Consider the following 18,948-nt stretch of genomic DNA (forward strand, 5'->3'; position numbering starts at 1 on the left):
TTGATCATAATTTCTGATTATCAACGATGGTTCTGGATACTGTAACAGGTTAAACTCTTACCTATCCAGAATCAACCCCGACATACAAAATGTATGCCCCGCTTGCAATGTGTCCCCACATGACACCAACCATCTCTTTAATTGTAATGTGGAACCAACGCCTCTAACACCCCTTTCCCTATGGTCCACCCCTGTTGAACCGGCAAGTTTCCTTGGACTCCCGTTAGAGGATATTGATGACAGTTTGTGATCGGTCGCGTCTGTTAGGTGGGGCGAAGCACTGCTACAACAACAACAACAACAACATCAACGATGGTTTAGTTGATGCATGCAGACTACATATTGAACGAAATTTTATTATGAAAATGATTAACAACAAAGGAAAAAATATATTTCCAAACAAAAAACTCAACTATGGCTGTTATGTGCAATATAAAAAAGTTTCTTGAGCAAGCGAAAAATTTGTGATTTCCGGTTTGATGTGCATAGACTATTGTTATAGTGATGGGACAACGTCTATATTAAGGTTAGAAGAAAATATCGATATATCATGTTGTAAGCGATGGTGTTACTGCGCTAATATTTGTATTTGTTGCTATTGGTAACTTAATAATATAGCATGGCGGAACGATACAAGGTGGCAGCATGGGACAGCTGATTATAAACATTTTTTATTTGATTTGATACATCAACTTCCGGCGAAGTAGGATTTTGACATTTGTCCATCGAATTTACAAAAACAAAGTACATGAAATTTTTATTTATGTTTGTAGGTATGTCGCCATGCTGCCACCTTGTATCGTTCCGCCATGTAATATAGGAATTAAAGCGGTTTGCATTGCAATAATTTGCACTTCTCATATGCAATTAGATGTCAATTATACGCTGATGCCGGGTTCAATGTAGACGGAAATGTCAAGGAAAGACACAAACACTAGCCAGGAGGCGCACTACCAGATTCAACTTCCAGCCGGCTTTGCTGCAATGCAAACTCAAGTGGCTGGACATATATTTGATTCAGCTACAATGGGTCTTTTACAAGATAACAGCGGTTGTGTACTTAAACCGTTAGGTAAACCGGAATGTGGCGAACGTGAATTGAATTTCTATGAAAGCTTACAATTGAATGACTCAAATCCCTTACTAATGCAATTACGTGCATTTGTACCAAAATTTCATAAAAAAGTTAAATTGGTTGTTAATAATAGACATCATATGTTTATTAAATTGGAAGATCTAACATATGGCATGCAAAAACCATGCATAATAGACATTAAAATAGGTAAACGTACCTGGGACCCCCCTGGCAACCGAACAAAAACGTCACGTTGAAGAACAAAAATATGTAAAATGTAAGCAATTATTAGGACTTTGTGTGCCGGGGTTTCAAGTTTATACACCGACAGAACCAAGTAAAGCACTACGCTACAGCAAAGAGTATGGAAAAAATTTAGACGCTAATGGCTTTCGCACAACTATTGCACTCTTTGTAAATGCACAAAATGGAAAAGTGTACAAACCATTGGTATATGAAATATTGTCACAGCTATATAAAATACGTGAGTGGTTCAAGATGCAGAAACTATATAATTTTTACGCCAGTTCCATATTGATAGTGTACGATTTTGACAAGCTAGAATCATATTTACAGCAGAACTGTGAGGGCCAGTATGCGTATGATTATAATCGTGTTTCAAATATGATAGTAAATGGTGATGCTCTTAATAGTCACAACGCACATACAATTGTTACAACAAACACCACCGAATTGTATTCAACAGATTTTAAATTAGCACATTGGATAAAAGTGAAAATGATTGATTTTGCTCACGTTTTTCCCGCCGCAGATCAGTCTTCCGATGACAACTATATTTTTGGATTGGAAAATTTGGTAATTGTTTTTGAGGAACTGTTAGCGTGATAACGCAATACCATATACTATAAGGAGATAACACAACAACAACCACAACTACTTTGGAGATATAAGTTATGTCTACTCACATTAGATATAAGGAATTAAAGTGTATTTATTTTGAATGTACACCTATACATAATATTGATGCATGCATGGGTGATTCCGCGTCAATTCAATCATATTTCGTAAATCATTGAAAAACGGGACTAATTTGCCAAGGATTATCTCATATATATATCTTTAAGCAACGTTATCATACGTGGCTAACTTTAACGCGTCATCAGTGTATCAGTTAATCTTATCTATAAACCATGCTCAGCCAATAGAATGTGATATCCCAAGACTTCAATTGAAATTTGTTAACTCGGTAGGTTCTTGCATCGAATTTTTTAAAGCGTTCATAGTTTCTAACTCCTTCATTTATTACCTCCTAAATATTTATAATTGATTATATTATAGTTGCTCTACTCGGCGGAAAAGCGGATACGATAATTAGTTTTTTCATATACTAGCCATAGAGATAAAGGTTGCTTATAGATTGTCGCAATGACATACCCATATGGTCATTAAAATAGGTACCCCCATGTGAGTCCTAATAATTCATTATTTTTTAAACGAATAGTAACAGATTTTCAATTCTGTGATATTTTTATTTTCCGACTAATAAGACAAATGTAAATAATAATTGAAAAGTATTTTGAAGTTTACACTATTGTCAATATAAACAAAAATGATATTTTCTTGTGGCCATTAAAATAGGTACTAAATAGTTTTAGTAATAATTTTACAAAACTTAATGAATTTATTTTAAAAATATGTTTGCAGTTTCCAGGCTTGATCAATAACCACTGTCAGTGGCAGGTCTCTTTGGGAGTGGAATACCACAACTCTTAACCTATTGCCATAAGTCCGTCTTGTTTTTGAATGCTTCTTTCCCGATTCGCTTCTTTAAGTCTCCCCAAAGGTTTTCAATAGGACTTAGATCCGGTGACTGGCTTGGCCAATCCAGAACGCTTACATTATTTTGGGAAAACCAGTCAAGTACACGCCTTGGGGAATATTTAGGGTCATTGTCTTGCATATAATGCCATCGAAGTGGCATGTTTTCTTCAGCAAAGGGACAACACCACATCTTGTAGTATATTCCTGTAGACAAATTTATCCATTATATTCTAGATTAGGTGCATAGGGCCTACTCCGTACCAAGAGAAGCAACCCCAAATCATTATGTATGTTGCCGCCACCGTGCTTAACTGTTTTTTTCGTGTACCGCGCTGAGAATTCTTTGCCTTTAGGACGCCTTAAATTCCGGCCAGCATTTCCAGCGTTTCCGAAAATTTATTTTTGTTTCATCGCTCCAAAGAATACTATCCCTTTTTTTAATACCCTCTAATCGACACCATGTGCTGTGGTGCTCTTGAGCAAAAGATTTCCTCTTCCGTAAATTTGCAATTCGCAACAAAGGCTCCGCAACAAAGGCACTTTTCGACCTACTTTGCCTGGTAAGTTCCTGTTGCACAATCGACGGCATATAGTTCTGGCTGATATTGCATTATTAATTTCTGCTGCAATAGCCTTTGAAGACATAAAAGGATCCCGCTTGGCAAGAGTTACAGGTAAATTGTCAGTAGTGAGACTAGTCTTCCTTTACCGCCTCTTGGTTCCGTCGATTTTATGGGCTTAATGGCATTTAAAACAAAATTTTTCGACCATCCTAGTGATTCAGCGATAAATTTATAAGATCTATTCTGTTTTCGAAGGTTGAGAACAAGTCTTCGCTCCTCAAGACTACAATGCCGAGCACGACCCATCATTTAAAGAATTATACACTAATTTTTATGAATTTTTCTTTATTGAACGTCGCATTCAATATTTTCCGCATACTTAGTTAAAAGCAAAAGTTCGGCTCTATGAAGCTTATAACGCAATTTATTATAACGGGACTTGCAATATACAATGAAGCAAAGTTGCGACATGCAAAAAAGTAAAGTTTCAAAAAATGCCCTTAAACTTATGCGAGTTGCGAAAGGAAATCGATTTAAAAGTACAGGGTACCTATTTTAATGACCATATGTGTATATGCCCTAGTATACAATATACAAATATAAAAAATTGGAATTCAACACTTTAAACCTTTATGAATGCTTTGAAAGTATTATAAAAATATTATGTTAAACTTATGTATGTACTGTTGTATACGTACATAGATATGTGTAAGAAGTCCTCGACCCTTATTCCTCAAATCTAGAACAACCTAAAACTGCAGGTAATTTTTTGTTCGAATAAAAGTCCTATACATACTTATAAAGCAGAGAAAATTGGTTTTGTTATGGATTTAACGAATAGACCAAGGTCGTCGTCCCATCGACTTCATAGTATGTTAGCTGCAGTTTCAAAAACGCACTATTTCAAATCTTTTTTTTTAATGCCTCAACTCCGGAAACTTTAAAATCGTCCTATCTCGATATTTGTTTCAAAAAACGCGTTATACAGTTATTCAATTATAAATCCTGAAACGAACTCTGAGATAAGGCGTTTTCGAAAAATTTTCTGAAATAGTGCATTTTTGAACTTGTACGTACCAAATTTAAGGCGAATCACTCGATAAATTAAATATTTTGGATCTTGGTCCACTTCCCGCGATGAAAATTAAAAATTTTCTTTGGTGAAGGCAATCACACATTTTTTAATCTTCACCATCTTCCAACCAGAACTAAAAACACTTCGTTTTGTGACGTCGTCGCGTCAAGTTCGGTTTTCCCCACAACTCAACCGTGTGTTATAAAGGGACTCTACTCATGCGGTTGAGAATAAAATGGCGGATAGTGCGGGAGTCGAAATTGCAAAAATCTAATTAAAAACATTTAAAACTAAATAATTGTGCGTGTTACGAGTTCGTCGTAAAAAAAAATGCAAATTGTGCAAAAAGATTATATTGCTAACGGACAAAAATCTGAAAAAAATATTAAAATAAAAATATGCATTTTGTGTAAAAAATACATATAATTGCTATCGGGCAAAATCAAATTTAACATGAAAATGTCAATAAATACATTCAACATACAAACGGCAAACGGGCAAAACTCCGGAACAATTAAAATCAAATAAATTAAAAAATAATGTCAACATTTAACTTAAAAATTATGTTAAATGTAAAAATATAAGTAAAACTTTCGTTTTACATAAATTCATACATATATGATAAACGAAACATATAACGGGGTAGAGATGATCTTATATATAAACTGCGATGAAATTGCGATAATATACATATAACTCCACCAAGGACAAAAAAAAAACAAATAACGGGATTGAAAACTTATTATATAAAAAGCTTGACGAGTTGAGGTTTCTGTCAGAAGGCTCCGATATTGATGTCATATGTGTTTCAGAAACATGGTTTTCTTCGTTTCATAGAAATGATATGGTGAAGATAAATGGCTACCAACTTTTCAGAGTTGATAGAAGTGGTCATGGTGGTGGTGTTGCGATATATGTAAAAAGTAGTGTGTCCTGTAAATTGTGTTGTTGTTCTAGTCCAGGTGATCCTGTGGAATATGTGTTTGTTCATATGTTTTCTGATAATAATAGTAGGCTTCTTATCGGCTGTGCATATAGACCGAATCGACTAATAGATTTTTCCGCGTTTATTGAATTTCTTCAATCGTTACTATTAGACTATGACAATATTATCATCGCTGGAGATTTTAATAGTAACCTACTGGTGGATGCCACTTTAAAACAAAACATGGAATCTCTGGGACTTTTTCCCACAAACTGTGCTATACCAACGCATTTCACAAATACTAACTTCTCTATTAGATTTATTTTTTGTCAATGATCTTCATAAAATGATTCACTACACGCAACTATCCGCCTCCTGCTTCTCAAAACACGACCTGATATTCCTAAACTACAACTTCCAAACATCATGTAGGCCAAGTTCGTTCGCGTATCGCGATTACAGAAGTATAGATTATTATTCCTTGCTGAGTCCGTTGAGTCGGTTGAATGGAGCTTGATTCGTACGTTAACATCGGTTGATGACCAGACAAAGTTTCTGCAGGATAATATAAATAAGTTATTCGATGATCACGTTCCACTAAAAATAAAAACACTTAAATACAAGAATAGCCCTTGGTTCAATGCTACATTAAAACACCTTATCCACTTTCGTAACCAAGCCTACTCACGGTGGAAAAGGTACAAAACAGTCGAAGCGCATAGCTGCTTTAAAACAGCTCGGCTTATTGCAAACAAAGCCATAAGGCTGGCCAAGGCAAATTATTTTAAGTATAAGTTTAGTTCTGCTTTGAATACAAAGGAAAAGTGGAACAAAATCAAACAAATAGGAATTGGTAAGCCCAAAAGTGACCTGTCTCATCCCCCTGATGTCGACATCAACGAAATAAATAATACTTTTGTAAGACTACCAAACTCAGCCGACAATGTGTGTATTGATAACTACTCCGTGCGTGTTAATGTTGACACTAGCCCTTTCGAGTTTGTTTGTGTCGATAATTGTGATGTTATCCAAGCCATACTTTCTGTGAAGTCTAACGCAATGGGGCTTGATGGTATATGTTCAAAGTTTTTAAAAGTCATTCTTCCCAAAATCCTTCCCCACATTACTTACTTGGTCAACTCAATTTTGACGACCGGTGTCTTCCCAATATACTGGAAAGCTGCAAAAGTTATTCCAATCCGTAAACAAAATAATGAGTATCGACCAATAGCCATACTCCCTTTCCTCTCTAAGGTCGTTGAACGTATTCTACATGGGCAAATCGTATCATATGTACATGAATACAAGCTCCTGTCAGATAGTCAGTCCGGTTTCAGGTCAAAGCGGAGCTGTACAACGGCACTATTATCTGTGACAGAAGAAATTCGTGAGCGAGTGGATGAAAGTTACATTGCCTTCTTAACACTTCTTGACCACTCCAAAGCTTTCGATTCTGTAGACCACACTCTGCTCTGTAGGAAGCTGGAAAACCTATTTAACTTCTCTGGTCATGCAGTTGCCCTTATAAGATCATATCTTGGCGATAGGACTCAAGCAGTATGTATAGATGGTGAAAAGTCTGACTTCCTTCATGTCTTAAGAGGCGTCCCTCAAGGCTCTATCCTGGGTCCTCTGTTATTTGTTCTGTACATCAATGACTTACCCGATGTCCTTAAGTATTGTAATGTTCATATCTACGCTGATGATGTGCAGTTATTTACGTGTTGTCCTCGTGATCAAACTAGCTTGTGCATAAGTAACTTAAACCACGATTTGAATCAAATATTTTCATGGGCTGCTATGAATGGCTTATGTATAAACCCGAATAAGTCAAAATGTATTGTTATTCATAGAAGGTCTTTTCCCACTAATGATTTAGAGAATGTAGTGTTCGACAATTCCGTTATAGAATACGTAGATACGGCGAAAAACTTAGGTGTAATTTTTAACAAAACATTGACATGGAAAGACCATATTTTTAGAACGGTTGGGAAAGTGTATGGAATGCTTCGTACACTATGGTTAACACAGTATTTCACGCCTTTGCACATACGACTACTTCTGGCTAAAGCGTACTTAATACCTACGCTACTCCATGGTTGTGTGATTTACTCAAACTGTGACTATCTGTGCAAGAACAAACTAAATGTTGTTTACAACAACATTGCTAGATATGTTTATGGGTTGAAAAGATTTGACCACGTATCTCAACATGCTGAAAGGTTGCTAAACATTTCTTTCGAAAATCTTTTAAAAGTCAAAACACTGTCCTTCCTCCATAAATTGATACACACGAAGGAACCTGACTATCTATATCGTAAGCTTATTTTTCTGCAATCATCAAGATCGGTGCTTCTTCTTAAGCACATCAGATACCGCTCGCTAACCTCTGAGCGCCAATTCTTTGTTACTGCAATACGTCTTTGGAACTCGCTACCTACTAGTCTTCGACTCTTAAGTAATGCTCTGCACTTCAGAAAAGAGCTAACATCATTTTTTAACGACTCTTAAACTGGATCTCAAATTGTTGTTGTTAAAATGTTCATTTCTAAGTCCTTTTCCTTTCTCTGTGTCTTCTTTCTTTGTTTGTTAAATACTATTCAATCTATAACCAGCCAAAGGTTATCATCACTACTGCTGTCTTTTAATATTTATTAACTACTTTTCTTTAGTTTTAAGATTTACATTTACATACATAAATATTTCACTATTGTCCGCTATATTTAATTTAATTTGATTAATCTAATTTATTATTATAAATGTTCAATTTTTATAGCTCATGCTATTCATGACTAGCACAGTTAAATAATTTGTCAAAATTGTTGTGCTAGGAACAAATTTTCAAATAAATACATACATACATACATACATACATACATAACTAGAATGAATATAAATTCTTTAAAATATATACCTGAGACGACGTAAATACTTTTACAAACTGAAAAATAATTACCCCAATTGGATAAAAGTCAAATTGAAATAAATAAGACAAATTGAATATAACATGGCGTGGTGCCAAGTAAAAACCAACCCCAATTGAAAATACGAACAAATACAATAATTAATACCAAATTGCAAGCTGCTACACATGGTTCTTACCACCTTGGTAGTACCATTGTGTATTAGTGGAGCTAAAATTACATATACAACAATCTGAAAAAAGAACCATCCGACATACAACCTGGCGTTATGGACTAGCGTCCGTGCCATTCAACCAAACCCAAAAAAAAAAAAAAACAGAATTAAAAGATGTTTGGATTTTGATCAATGTATTATGTATTTTTTGTGAATATTTTTAAATCTAAAAAAAAAAATCATACATCTAGATTATTATAAGGATAGTTTTAAAAATATTGTTTGTCCATGCTTATTGATGTTTTGTTTTTTCTACAGTGTATAGTCCAATTCATAACGTTCATATTGATTTTTTGGATCATTAGTGATTCTTGGATAGCCAGCAATCAATGCATCCTGCCCACCTATATAAAGTGAATTATAAATTTTCCAATATACATCACGCACTTTGCGTGCTGGATGAAAAAGACCCTGTAAGGTATATTGCAATATTTTAATAGGTCCCAATGAAACACGTAAACCGTCAACAGAATCCATAAATGCTTGTACAAGATGTGGTGATGTCTCAAATATGTTCGGCCATACATAATTAAGTAAATGTATTAATGCATCTTCACAGCCAAAACCGTATACACCAAGTGACATATGTTTAATAGCAGCGCATGCAGTTTGTCTATGCACTAAATCGCGATCCATTAATGCATCTTCCAATAGCGGGCAAACAGCATAAATATAATCTTTACCCATTTCACCAATATATTCGAAAAGAAATGAAAGTGATTTAAGTACACCATTTTGAACATTCAATTCGGGTACACGATATTCATTCATTAATGCTGGTAAAACAGTAAACGGACGACAAGTTTCTGCAACGATAGCTATAGCAACTGTAGTGCATACACGATTTTGACGCTCTTGTACTTTTAAATTATTCAACAAAGTTGCGAGGACATCGTGTGGACCAATCGCTTTTGCTATATAACCAAATGTGTTGACGGTAGCACGTCTTATAGCCTTTTTATGTGCTTTAAGTAGCTCAAGTAATTCAAAACATATACGCATCCATTCACGTGCTGATACATATTCTGGTCCACGATCTGCAATTCTACCAACTAAATCAATACAATTCTCTTGTACCTTTTCATGACGATTTTTTAGAATTGGTGTTAAACGCGGTAGCAAATCCTTGATTGGTGGTGTCATTTTAGTCATACCTATAACATTAACTATAGCTTTGAGAGCGCCTAAAATGCTTCCCAACACCTCTGGATATTCCTCACCCAAATATTCGTATAGCACAACACCTAAATGTCCCATCAATTTTTCTTCTTGACACGTTTTCATTACTATAGCAATCCTTGATATTAAATCGGCAGCTTGTTGGCGTACTTTAGCGGATTTATTATTAAGACGCCATAAAATTGTACCGCAAATTTGTGGCAAATAAGGTTTAACACGTTTACCTAATTGATTAACAATTGTACCAAAACCATTTAACATCACCACGTCTTCGGTAGTTTGCTCTTGGAAAGCATACAATATACCATCAATAAGTTGCTCTTCTAAACGTGAATCAATATCTGCTGCACCCAAATTACCCATTATCTTTTCAATAGTTTCCATTACCATCTTACGATATTGTTCATTTTCATCTTTCAAATCATCTACAACACGATTGATAATTTCAGATGCACCCACTTTATTGGCTATTTCAACTGTTGTATCCACCAATTGACGATAATTTCGTCGATCTAATGCCATACGATGATTCCAGAAAAACTTGAAGAAATGTGGTAAAATTTCTTCTTTTATATATTGCGCTTCAACACCATCTGTGGCACAACATTGCTTTACTACTTTTAAAACGATTTTTTTCATTTCTTCATCGGGCGATTGAAACTCGCGTATTAAAATCAACATTACTTCACGGGTATAATAATTTGCATATTCGGCATCCATTAATGGAATTAAATAACCAATAGCCTTTAAAAATGCAGCCAAACCTTTGCCACGATGTGTGCGTATACCTTTCCAAAGTGGTTTCAATACAGAATCGAATGATTCAATACCATATGGTGTAGCTGCTTCAGCTAAGGCAGCAATTGCCAAAGCTGTAATAGTGCGCACTTTTTGTTGTTCATCTACAAGACCATGTTCAATGATTTCTACTAAAGCTTTTAAATGTGGTAAGATTGCACATCCCATTAATATGGCAATTTGTTGCACGATTTTTATGCCAGTATGTCGTGCTTGCCATGATTTTTTTGATTTGCATACAGCTTTAAGAAAAGGTAATAACGATGGTATACCCAATGCTGATGCAACAACAGCAAATGCACGCGCTGTTGTATTACGTACATATTCATCTATATTATCAATATCTGGACGCATTGTAGAAATCATAGTGGCTAAGCCAGCAGCTTTGGCAAGATTTGATATAATTTCTCGTCCTTCGACACGTGCATAATAGTCTTCATCTATAAGTAACGGTTCAATCACGACAAGAATTTTATGCACATAAGGCCGTACTAAATCATCTAATTTATATAAGACACGATCAATTACTTTTACGAGTAAATGACGTTCTTGATCTTCTAATGTTGGAGACATAAGTAAAGGAAGTATTTGATTAAATAGTGGACCAGCACCAAGTTCACGTGCCTTATCAGTTATTTGACGTAGTGAGGATTTACGCATTGGTGGTGAACCATTTTTGATAGTCAAAAGTAATTTCATTATTTTTCGTTCTTTTGCCTCTTCTGGCGAAAGGCTATCTTCATCTACGTCTACTAATAGTTTGTCAAAGTATTGTGCATCTTCCGGTTTCATAAAAGGTAGATTTTGTCCTTTCGGTTGATTATCCATAAATTTGGCATTTTTATCTTCGACTTGTATGAAGAATCCAGCTGGTGTACCCGCGATTGGTGTTGGCGTTGCCATTAATTTCCGTCCTGGTGTACGTAATGGTACATAACCCACAGGCGGTGGTAATATTTTATAACCTGGTGGGAACATTTGATCAAGTTCTTCATCTGTTAATGGTCGATTACGTTCATCAATTTCTTTTTCCCAACGATATGCTTGTAGTTGTTCTGGTGTCATAGCAGCTAAAGCTCCCGGAGATGGTGTGGCCATAGCCATTGCTTTAACACCGATAGGTGTTGTGGCCCCGGGTGTTAATAATGGTGTTATGTGACCTGGTGTAGCGTGTGGTGTCATATTTGGTGTTAAATTAGGCGTCATAGCAGACGAAGGTGTCATTGATGGTGTTGCATTTGAAGGTGTTTCATCCCAGCGTGATCGTCGTTTCGAAGCACCTGGCGTAGATTCAGCGACTACGTTATCGCTTGTACCACGATCGGGTTTAGGCGTTTCAGCCCAGCCACTATGTCCAGGAGTTTCACGTTCAGTTTTTGGAGTTTCATCCCAGCGGTTACGTCTTGCTGACTTTTCATGGCCGGGAGTGTCATGGCTGGGTGTCATTGGATGTGCTGGTGTTGCATCCCAAATACGTGTGCTCAGACCAGGTGTAGCACCAGGAGTTTCGCTACCTTTATGACCAGGAGTTTCGTCCCATCTGTGGTCGCCTGGAGTTTTCTGAAATGATAATTTTTGTAAAAAAAAGTAAGTTTTTCGTTTTGTTTATATGGTACTATATACATCTCTATATATATACATATATTTTTTTTTTTTTTTTGACATTTGATTGCGTGGAGGGGAACCTTCTTATCTTTCAAAGTCCCAGTTCCAGGTTATGGTCCAATGCATAAAACGATTAATTTCTGGATTAACTTTCCAAAATATATATGCAATTTCGGCAACACTAGTACACAATGGTAAAACCATATAGAGGCGAGAACCATGTGTAGCAGTTTGCGATTTGGTATTAAGTAAATTAATTTTTGTGTTTTTGTAATTGTTCTTTTAAAAAGAATAAAAATATGGCAGAGATTATGAATTTCTATTTGCCATGTTATTTCCAAGTTGAATTTAGTTAAAAGGTTATTAATTTTTTCCCCATAAGATTTGTTTGGGGTAAATTTAATTTAAGATCATTATGGTCGAGTTAGGTATAATTATGGTGTAATTATGTAAACGCAATGTTGTGAAATTCCTTGCTGTCTGAATATTTACTCAACCAAATGTGAGAAGTCCCAATTATTCATGTGGTTGAGCTTTAAAGAATTTCAGCACAACGTTACACGACGAAATGAAAACGCAAAGCGTGGTACTATATTACAAATATTGTTTGCTTACATCTTCCCAAGTGGGTGTCGCCGCACTGTTGGGGGTTGTGACTGCTGTGGCTTTAGCTGGTACGAAGCTTTCGCTTACAGTTTGATCCCAACGTCCACGTTTACGTGTTGTTGTTTCCTTTGGTATCTCTCCATTTGATGATTTGACCAAAGTTCCATCTTTTGATTTTTCCTGTATTTTTCTGCGTATCTGCATAGGTATATAAATTATATTTAATTACAAAATCTTTCGTTATTATAGCTATTTATAAATAACCTCATTTTCCTCTCCTTTAAGCATCTGCTCACGCATTATATCAGGATATGTTCTTGATCCAATATCAGGAGTTTTACCACCTGTGTAAACGTAATACATTATGTATATAAATTATTTTTTTTTTTATCGACGGCATTCGCAATTGTGTACATACCATCAGCAAAGGGATCAGCGCGTTCAGGTGATATTATAATGCGACGTCTCTTCTGTCTATATTCATCTTCCCGATCCGCTATAGTGGGACGACGTCTATCTGCCATTGGATCCACATCTTCTTTACTCTGGGTTACATCTTTTAATACGGATGTAGGCGCTGTATAGGTTGTACGTTTCTGAGGCACAGGAAACCCTTCATCTTCGTCCTCATCCATTTCATCGTTAGCCGCAATTGAGGTGTTGTAACCTTCATAACGACTTTTACCTTTGCCACCTGATTCATCATAAAATTCTGTGTCAAAGAATCCACCACTATCTAGTAATCCGACACCAGTTCCTGCACTTTTTTGTATTTCCTTTCTTTTAGTTTGAATGTCTGCAATTTGTGCCTCAATATCTGGAAAATAATAATATGAACTCAATACCACCAATTATTTACGTAAATATGTACAAATAGGCAGGTCGAGCCAAATCAATATGGCGAATGAAATGACCACACGGAGCTCCTGCTATTGCATATACTAGATACAAGTTATTCTAGCATATATGTAATAAATACACTTTAACTATCTGTCTCTTAATATTTTTTATAAAATTAACTTACCCTCCTTAGTACGCGGTATGTTTTCCATTTTCCCAACGTCAATTAATCGTAATGTAGAACATAGTGTACCTATACCAAGTGTGTTCACTAAGCGATAAACGTCAAAACTACAAACAGCCTCGCTCACCTGATGGAAATCTCAGGTCTAGAGTCGCATTTTTGGTCTCAACGACAACATTTTTGACTACCAATCGTATGGACTTTTTCAATTTTTCAATCATTCGGAGCATTCGGTAATGGTATCCATTTTGAATTCGCTGTCATTCCGAATCCAGCGAGTGCCTGTCAGAATGCTTGACAGATAAGTCAACACACTTGTACTTGTACACTATGATGTAGAAATATAGAACGGAGATGAAGATAAAGCGATTAATTAATTAGGGAGATGGCAAACAGAAATAAATCGATAACAACGCTGCTGTCATTCCATGGTACAATGTCATTCTTTGCGGAGATAGAAGTCGCCGATTAGTCGACACCAATAGGGGTATTCACTGTCTGGAGTTTCGGCATTTTTAATGCCCCAACATAATTTTTTTGGGTAATATTAGCTATCATCCGGTGGCAAAATCTTGAGCCAGATAATTTTGCATGTAAATGCAACAACAATAGCCGTGTTTTTTAACACGCGCGTATACGTTTCGTTTGCGCGTGTAAAAAAACGCCTATCCTCGCTTAGGTAATGCTTAGGAGACCCATCTAGCGGCTGTGGTTAAACAACTAGCTACAGCAACAGGGTGGAGCGGAGACGCAACGCTCTGATGGCCATAGGGTATAACATATAGCTGAATCAGTTGCGATGAATTGTGGACACACATAGAATACGTAGAATTAGTGTAGAGGGTGAAACAAAGACACATATTTCAGTTACATCTGAGTATAATGCGTATTGAAATTTAGTAGGACAATATTTATGCGCAGCAATTTCAGAGTTGTATTTATAGTTTGTCGCTTAGCAGTCAATATAAAGTTTAAGCGTAAACGAATATACGCGTGTTAAAAAACACGGATAACGATTTGAGCCAGATAAATTCAGATAGAAGTCTGGTTCAGTTTGTGAGCCAGATTATTTGTTAATTACTCCTTTTTAGGTTGGCAACGTGGCCTTTAATATACCTACTTTTTCAAAAATAGATGTCGCTGCTTAGCCTTTCGCCGTATGAGTTAAATGAAAAACAGCGGCGACCTCTGCCTATCACATTTCACGTGTGCCTAAATTTCACGACATCTGCTTCTCAAGTCTCTCAATAATCCAGAGCATTCCCGTGAGAATTGAGCGTGAGCCGGAGCTGTAAAACTCACTGAAAGACGGCAATTTTCTAACAGGAGTCAAGAAAAGTTGGGTCGACAGCAAATTCGTGTTTTATGCTGGCTAGCAACGGTCAAAAAATGCTGCTGGAAACCATAGCAACGGGCGACCGGCGGTAGTCGTGCTCATACGTACTTGTTGTCGGCTTCGCGTTGATGAAAATCAAAATTTTTAAATTTTTCGCTTGACAGCTGGTCTATTTAATCGTGGCCAAGGTGATTGACATCCATTAGCGTGTTAGTTTAGTGAGAACGTGAAGTGAGCAAGTTCGCGGAAGGAAAATATTTTTCGTTGCGGTTTCTTGAAACCTACGAATGCAAAGGTCGAATGGAAAAAAATTGCCAAAAATCAAGTAATTCTCTTAGTGGCTTAAGATTAGAATCTTATTCACCCCTATTCTGCATTTCGATTACGTTCCCGTTCTACGCTCCGCTTTAATCGAAGTTGGGTATTCTGCATTACGACGGAATCGTAACGAGAAGAGGAAAAGCAAACGATTTTTCAAAATCAGCTGTTTGTACGGAATGTATGAATATTGGAACAAAATAAATTAAAGAAAATTTGTAAAAAACACTGAAAAACGTTTATATTTTATTATCCACGCCATTTTGTACAAAAAAAGCGATAGAATATATTTCCGCAGTGTTATATTTTTTGAGTGAAGTGCTTTCATAATTGTATGTGTGTTTTTGTCGTTTTTTTGGCCAATTCCCTGCCGTGGCCACCAAGTTTTTTAAAACGGATCCCTGCATGAATATAGTTGACTTTTTCTGAATTTTATGGATGCTATTTCATTGCACTGGCCTAAAATACTTTACAAAGATTTATTTGTTCTTTCCGCAAGCATTGTTTACGTTTTCGCTTCACCTTCCTCTACTCCGGCAGCTTGCTTTGGCATAGAATTGGACCCAACGAACAGACACAAATTATAGCTGTCTATTATAATCGAATCAATAGCCGCGGCATTATTTGTGGAGTTGGAAAGCAACGCATACGAAAATGTCCAGGCGAGAATGGAAATTCAAATATTGCGAGATTTGCGTAATTGTAAGAAATTGAACTTAAAATGGTAAAGTTTAATGACTTATTTTCTTATTTAGGTTCAAAAAAAACTTTCGACTTAATAAGGATGTTTCAAGTATGTGTTAGATACTTTTGCGGGGCAAATACGTCCAAGGACTTCGACATCGACATGTTGTTTTTGACCTGGAAACATATAAAAAACGATCATCATCAAGCGTTCTACGTTTCTTAACAAGTTTTACTTACATTTTTCTTAAAATTCTGTTATAAATTAATAAAAAAAATAAAAAGAAAAAATTTTTCCGCCAACTAATTTGCAACTTAGAAAAACGGAACTACGATCGAAATGCAGAATACGCAAAATCGAACGATTCGAAGTTGGATCGAAAGAGATTGGAACACAGAATACCAAATCGAAAAAATTCCAATCCAAGTCGAAATGCAGAATAGGGGTGATTATATTAAAATTGAATAAGGTACAAAACTGCCTACTAGAAAATTCTTAGAAAAAAGTTCAAAAGTGTTTATGAAAATTCGCAAAATTTACAAGCAATAAAAAATCGTCGTCCGATGACATGTTTACGTCTGCACGCTACGAATTTTCAATACAAATTGCCCTTAATGCTTTCTGCTTGTGGGGTGGCCGGGCAAGCGACAATCACCCGATACGCAGACAACCACCCATTGCTATGGTTACCAGCAGCATTTTTTGCGCCGTTGCCAGCCAGCATTAGCTTCGGCAACAGTAATTCATTAGAAATCATACAAAGAATATTTTGCGGCGTAGCACGTGCTTCGCTTAATTTTTTTATGTGAATCGGCAAGCTTATATAACTTTCAACTGCAAGTCTGAAGTTTTGCTTATATTTACAAACGCGCGATTGTCATCCGCTTCTGCATCAAAAGTCATGTACATGATAGGTCGCACCTATTGGATGGGGCGAAGCACTGCTACAACAACAACAACGACATGAAAACTTTCCTGTGACGCACCCATCAGCGCTCGACACTGCACCGTAATTTATATGTGTCTGGCCTATTATGGTTGAACGGCTGTTCCATAACTTGTAAAATGTGTTGTTTATTGGGAAAAAATTGGTGAAGCCGGCAAAGTTGAATTATTTGAGGAACACCCTTTTTTCTTGACGTTCACAAAATTTTCCGGTTGCAGCAATCATGAAGAGTTTTTGGAAATTTATTATATTTATAATTATTGTGGCACATTCAACAATTGCCGTTTTAGAAACCGATGCTAATACTTTGGTTTTATTAGATAATTTAGCTAAACGCGAAACACATTCCATCTTCTTTAAATCTTTACAAGGTAAGTACACCTGTCTTGATACATAGATTATGAATGTGTGCTGTCTATTAAAGTGACGTGGTAGAACGCAGGGAGCGTGATATACCTTTGAGGAGATTTAGACCGAGCTTTTCTTGCAAGGAACGTTGTACTACTTTTTAAATTTTCGTACAAATGGGCGAAACGGGACCTACACGTTTTATGCTTACATGTGCGGATATGTGTACCAGTTAAAGCGCAGCTCACGCTTTAGACAGTTTAAAATAGCCTTAAAGAAGAGAGCTCAGCCTGTCTGTCGTAAGAGGCGACTAAAATACCAAATAGATTCAAGGGGTTGTGTAGCGCAACCCTTTCAGGTTGCTAGCGCAATATATAGCTTATCCCAACCCAATTGTCAACCTCACCTATCCGTGGCGAATCCTATTTCATTAACAGCTGAGGCTTTGGCGACCCCAAACTCCTAATGGCCTAGAAGGTCGCATGCGTTCATAACAAATAGTTCTCGTGATGTTCGGGCTTGGTACCGGAACGTACCGGATCTGCATCCGGCAAAGGACCATCAACATCGATAACACTCCCCAAGGTCTTCGGGGAGTGTCCTTGGCGCTACAACAACAGAGCTCACCCTTGCCGGGGACAGCCTTGAAACCGTCAGCTATTGATTGGTTTTCTTAACCTATTACTGCTACGCTAGTTTTTTACCTCACAACTGCTAAAACTTGTCCAAGGCCAGGAACACGAATCCAAAGCGGAATTAAAAACATTGGTAAAATTGTACGTGCACAACGCTTTCAAAATAAATATGAATCGGAGATGGTAAAGGGATCCTCCTTGATGCCAAACTAAATTTGTTACCTTGCGGGGGACTCCAGTTTTTGCACAAAGAAACAATTATTTATTTTTGCAAGAAGGGCTCCACCCCTTTTTTTATTTATAGTAACTCCAGACCAAGGTGAGCCTGGTGCAATTCTATAAAAAACGAAACGTGGAAAATTTACTTGTTGTTGTTTTTGTATGTATGTATGTATGTATAATTTATTCAGTCTATGATTAAACAATATTACATCATTTTCATAAAAAAAAAACCCATACTAATTTCCCCACCACATTCTATTAAAAAATTTGCAAAACTGATGCAGAACCGTTTTCTGTCCAAAAACACTTTCGATTCCACCCCCCTCCCCCATTTCCGAGCGGTCCAGTGTAATTTTTCGGTTTTGTGGAAATATCTTTTGACAGAAATAATTTTTGGACGTGTTTAAGCAGTTGTGTCCTCACTAGGGTAGGCACCTTGTCGTTGGTGTGAGGGCTTAGCCGAACTCCATAGCGCCCGACTATGAGGCGGAGCTGTTTAGGACTGACATCTATGCCGTTTCGCCTCATAGGAGGGCGGCGGGATGTCGGTGACCAAAAACTGCCAACCCCCTAATCCAGGGTGTTATGCGGACCGTGCCTATTGGACGATTTGCAGCCAGGGGATAAATTCGGGTGTATTCGAACGGAGCCTTCCCGATACCGGGCCACCTCGGGAAGTAATTATGGC

At 36.8% G+C, this 18,948-nt stretch overlaps 3 protein-coding genes across 3 annotated transcripts in view; 2 read left to right on the top strand and 1 right to left on the bottom strand.

Annotated features, from left to right (window-relative positions):
- The first annotated feature begins 787 nt into the window (after positions 1-787).
- On the top strand, positions 788-4,233 carry LOC137251313 (inositol polyphosphate multikinase-like). The gene is given in 2 exon segments (XM_067785671.1): positions 788-1,305; positions 1,307-4,233. Coding segments are annotated over 2 exon segments (1,008 nt in total). The 5' UTR covers positions 788-912; the 3' UTR covers positions 1,922-4,233.
- A 4,448-nt stretch (positions 4,234-8,681) lies between these two features.
- Sf3b1 (splicing factor 3b subunit 1) lies at positions 8,682-14,070 on the bottom strand. Its single transcript, XM_067785673.1, has 5 exons — positions 13,771-14,070; positions 13,165-13,563; positions 13,011-13,090; positions 12,756-12,944; positions 8,682-12,095 (listed from the first exon to the last, which is right to left on the bottom strand). Exons 1-5 carry the CDS (start codon positions 13,796-13,798, stop codon positions 8,811-8,813), a joined length of 3,981 nt encoding a protein of 1,326 aa, XP_067641774.1. The 5' UTR covers positions 13,799-14,070; the 3' UTR covers positions 8,682-8,810.
- Positions 14,071-17,211: 3,141 nt separating this feature from the next.
- Ost48 (dolichyl-diphosphooligosaccharide--protein glycosyltransferase non-catalytic subunit Ost48) overlaps positions 17,212-18,948 on the top strand; it is a 35,725-nt gene continuing 33,988 nt past the window's right edge. The window contains exon 1 of the mRNA XM_067785674.1: positions 17,212-17,426. Within this exon, the coding sequence (XP_067641775.1) occupies positions 17,279-17,426 (148 nt within the window). The 5' untranslated portion in view covers positions 17,212-17,278. The remainder of the gene's footprint in view (positions 17,427-18,948) is intronic.

The sequence above is a fragment of the Eurosta solidaginis genome, chromosome 4 (genome assembly GCF_040869045.1).
Source record: "Eurosta solidaginis isolate ZX-2024a chromosome 4, ASM4086904v1, whole genome shotgun sequence".
Taxonomy (NCBI): Eukaryota; Metazoa; Arthropoda; class Insecta; order Diptera; family Tephritidae; genus Eurosta; species Eurosta solidaginis.

Bases quoted from the DNA above. Each gene is read 5' to 3' on its own strand.
- Sf3b1 (XM_067785673.1), bottom strand. From the start codon at position 13,798: ATGGAAAACATACCGCGTACTAAGGAGG. The intron at 13,564-13,770 runs GTAAGTTAATTT...ATTATTTTCCAG, and splicing joins CATACCGCGTACTAAGGAGG to ATATTGAGGCACAAATTGCA. The intron at 12,945-13,010 runs GTTATTTATAAA...ATACCTATGCAG, and splicing joins TTAAAGGAGAGGAAAATGAG to ATACGCAGAAAAATACAGGA.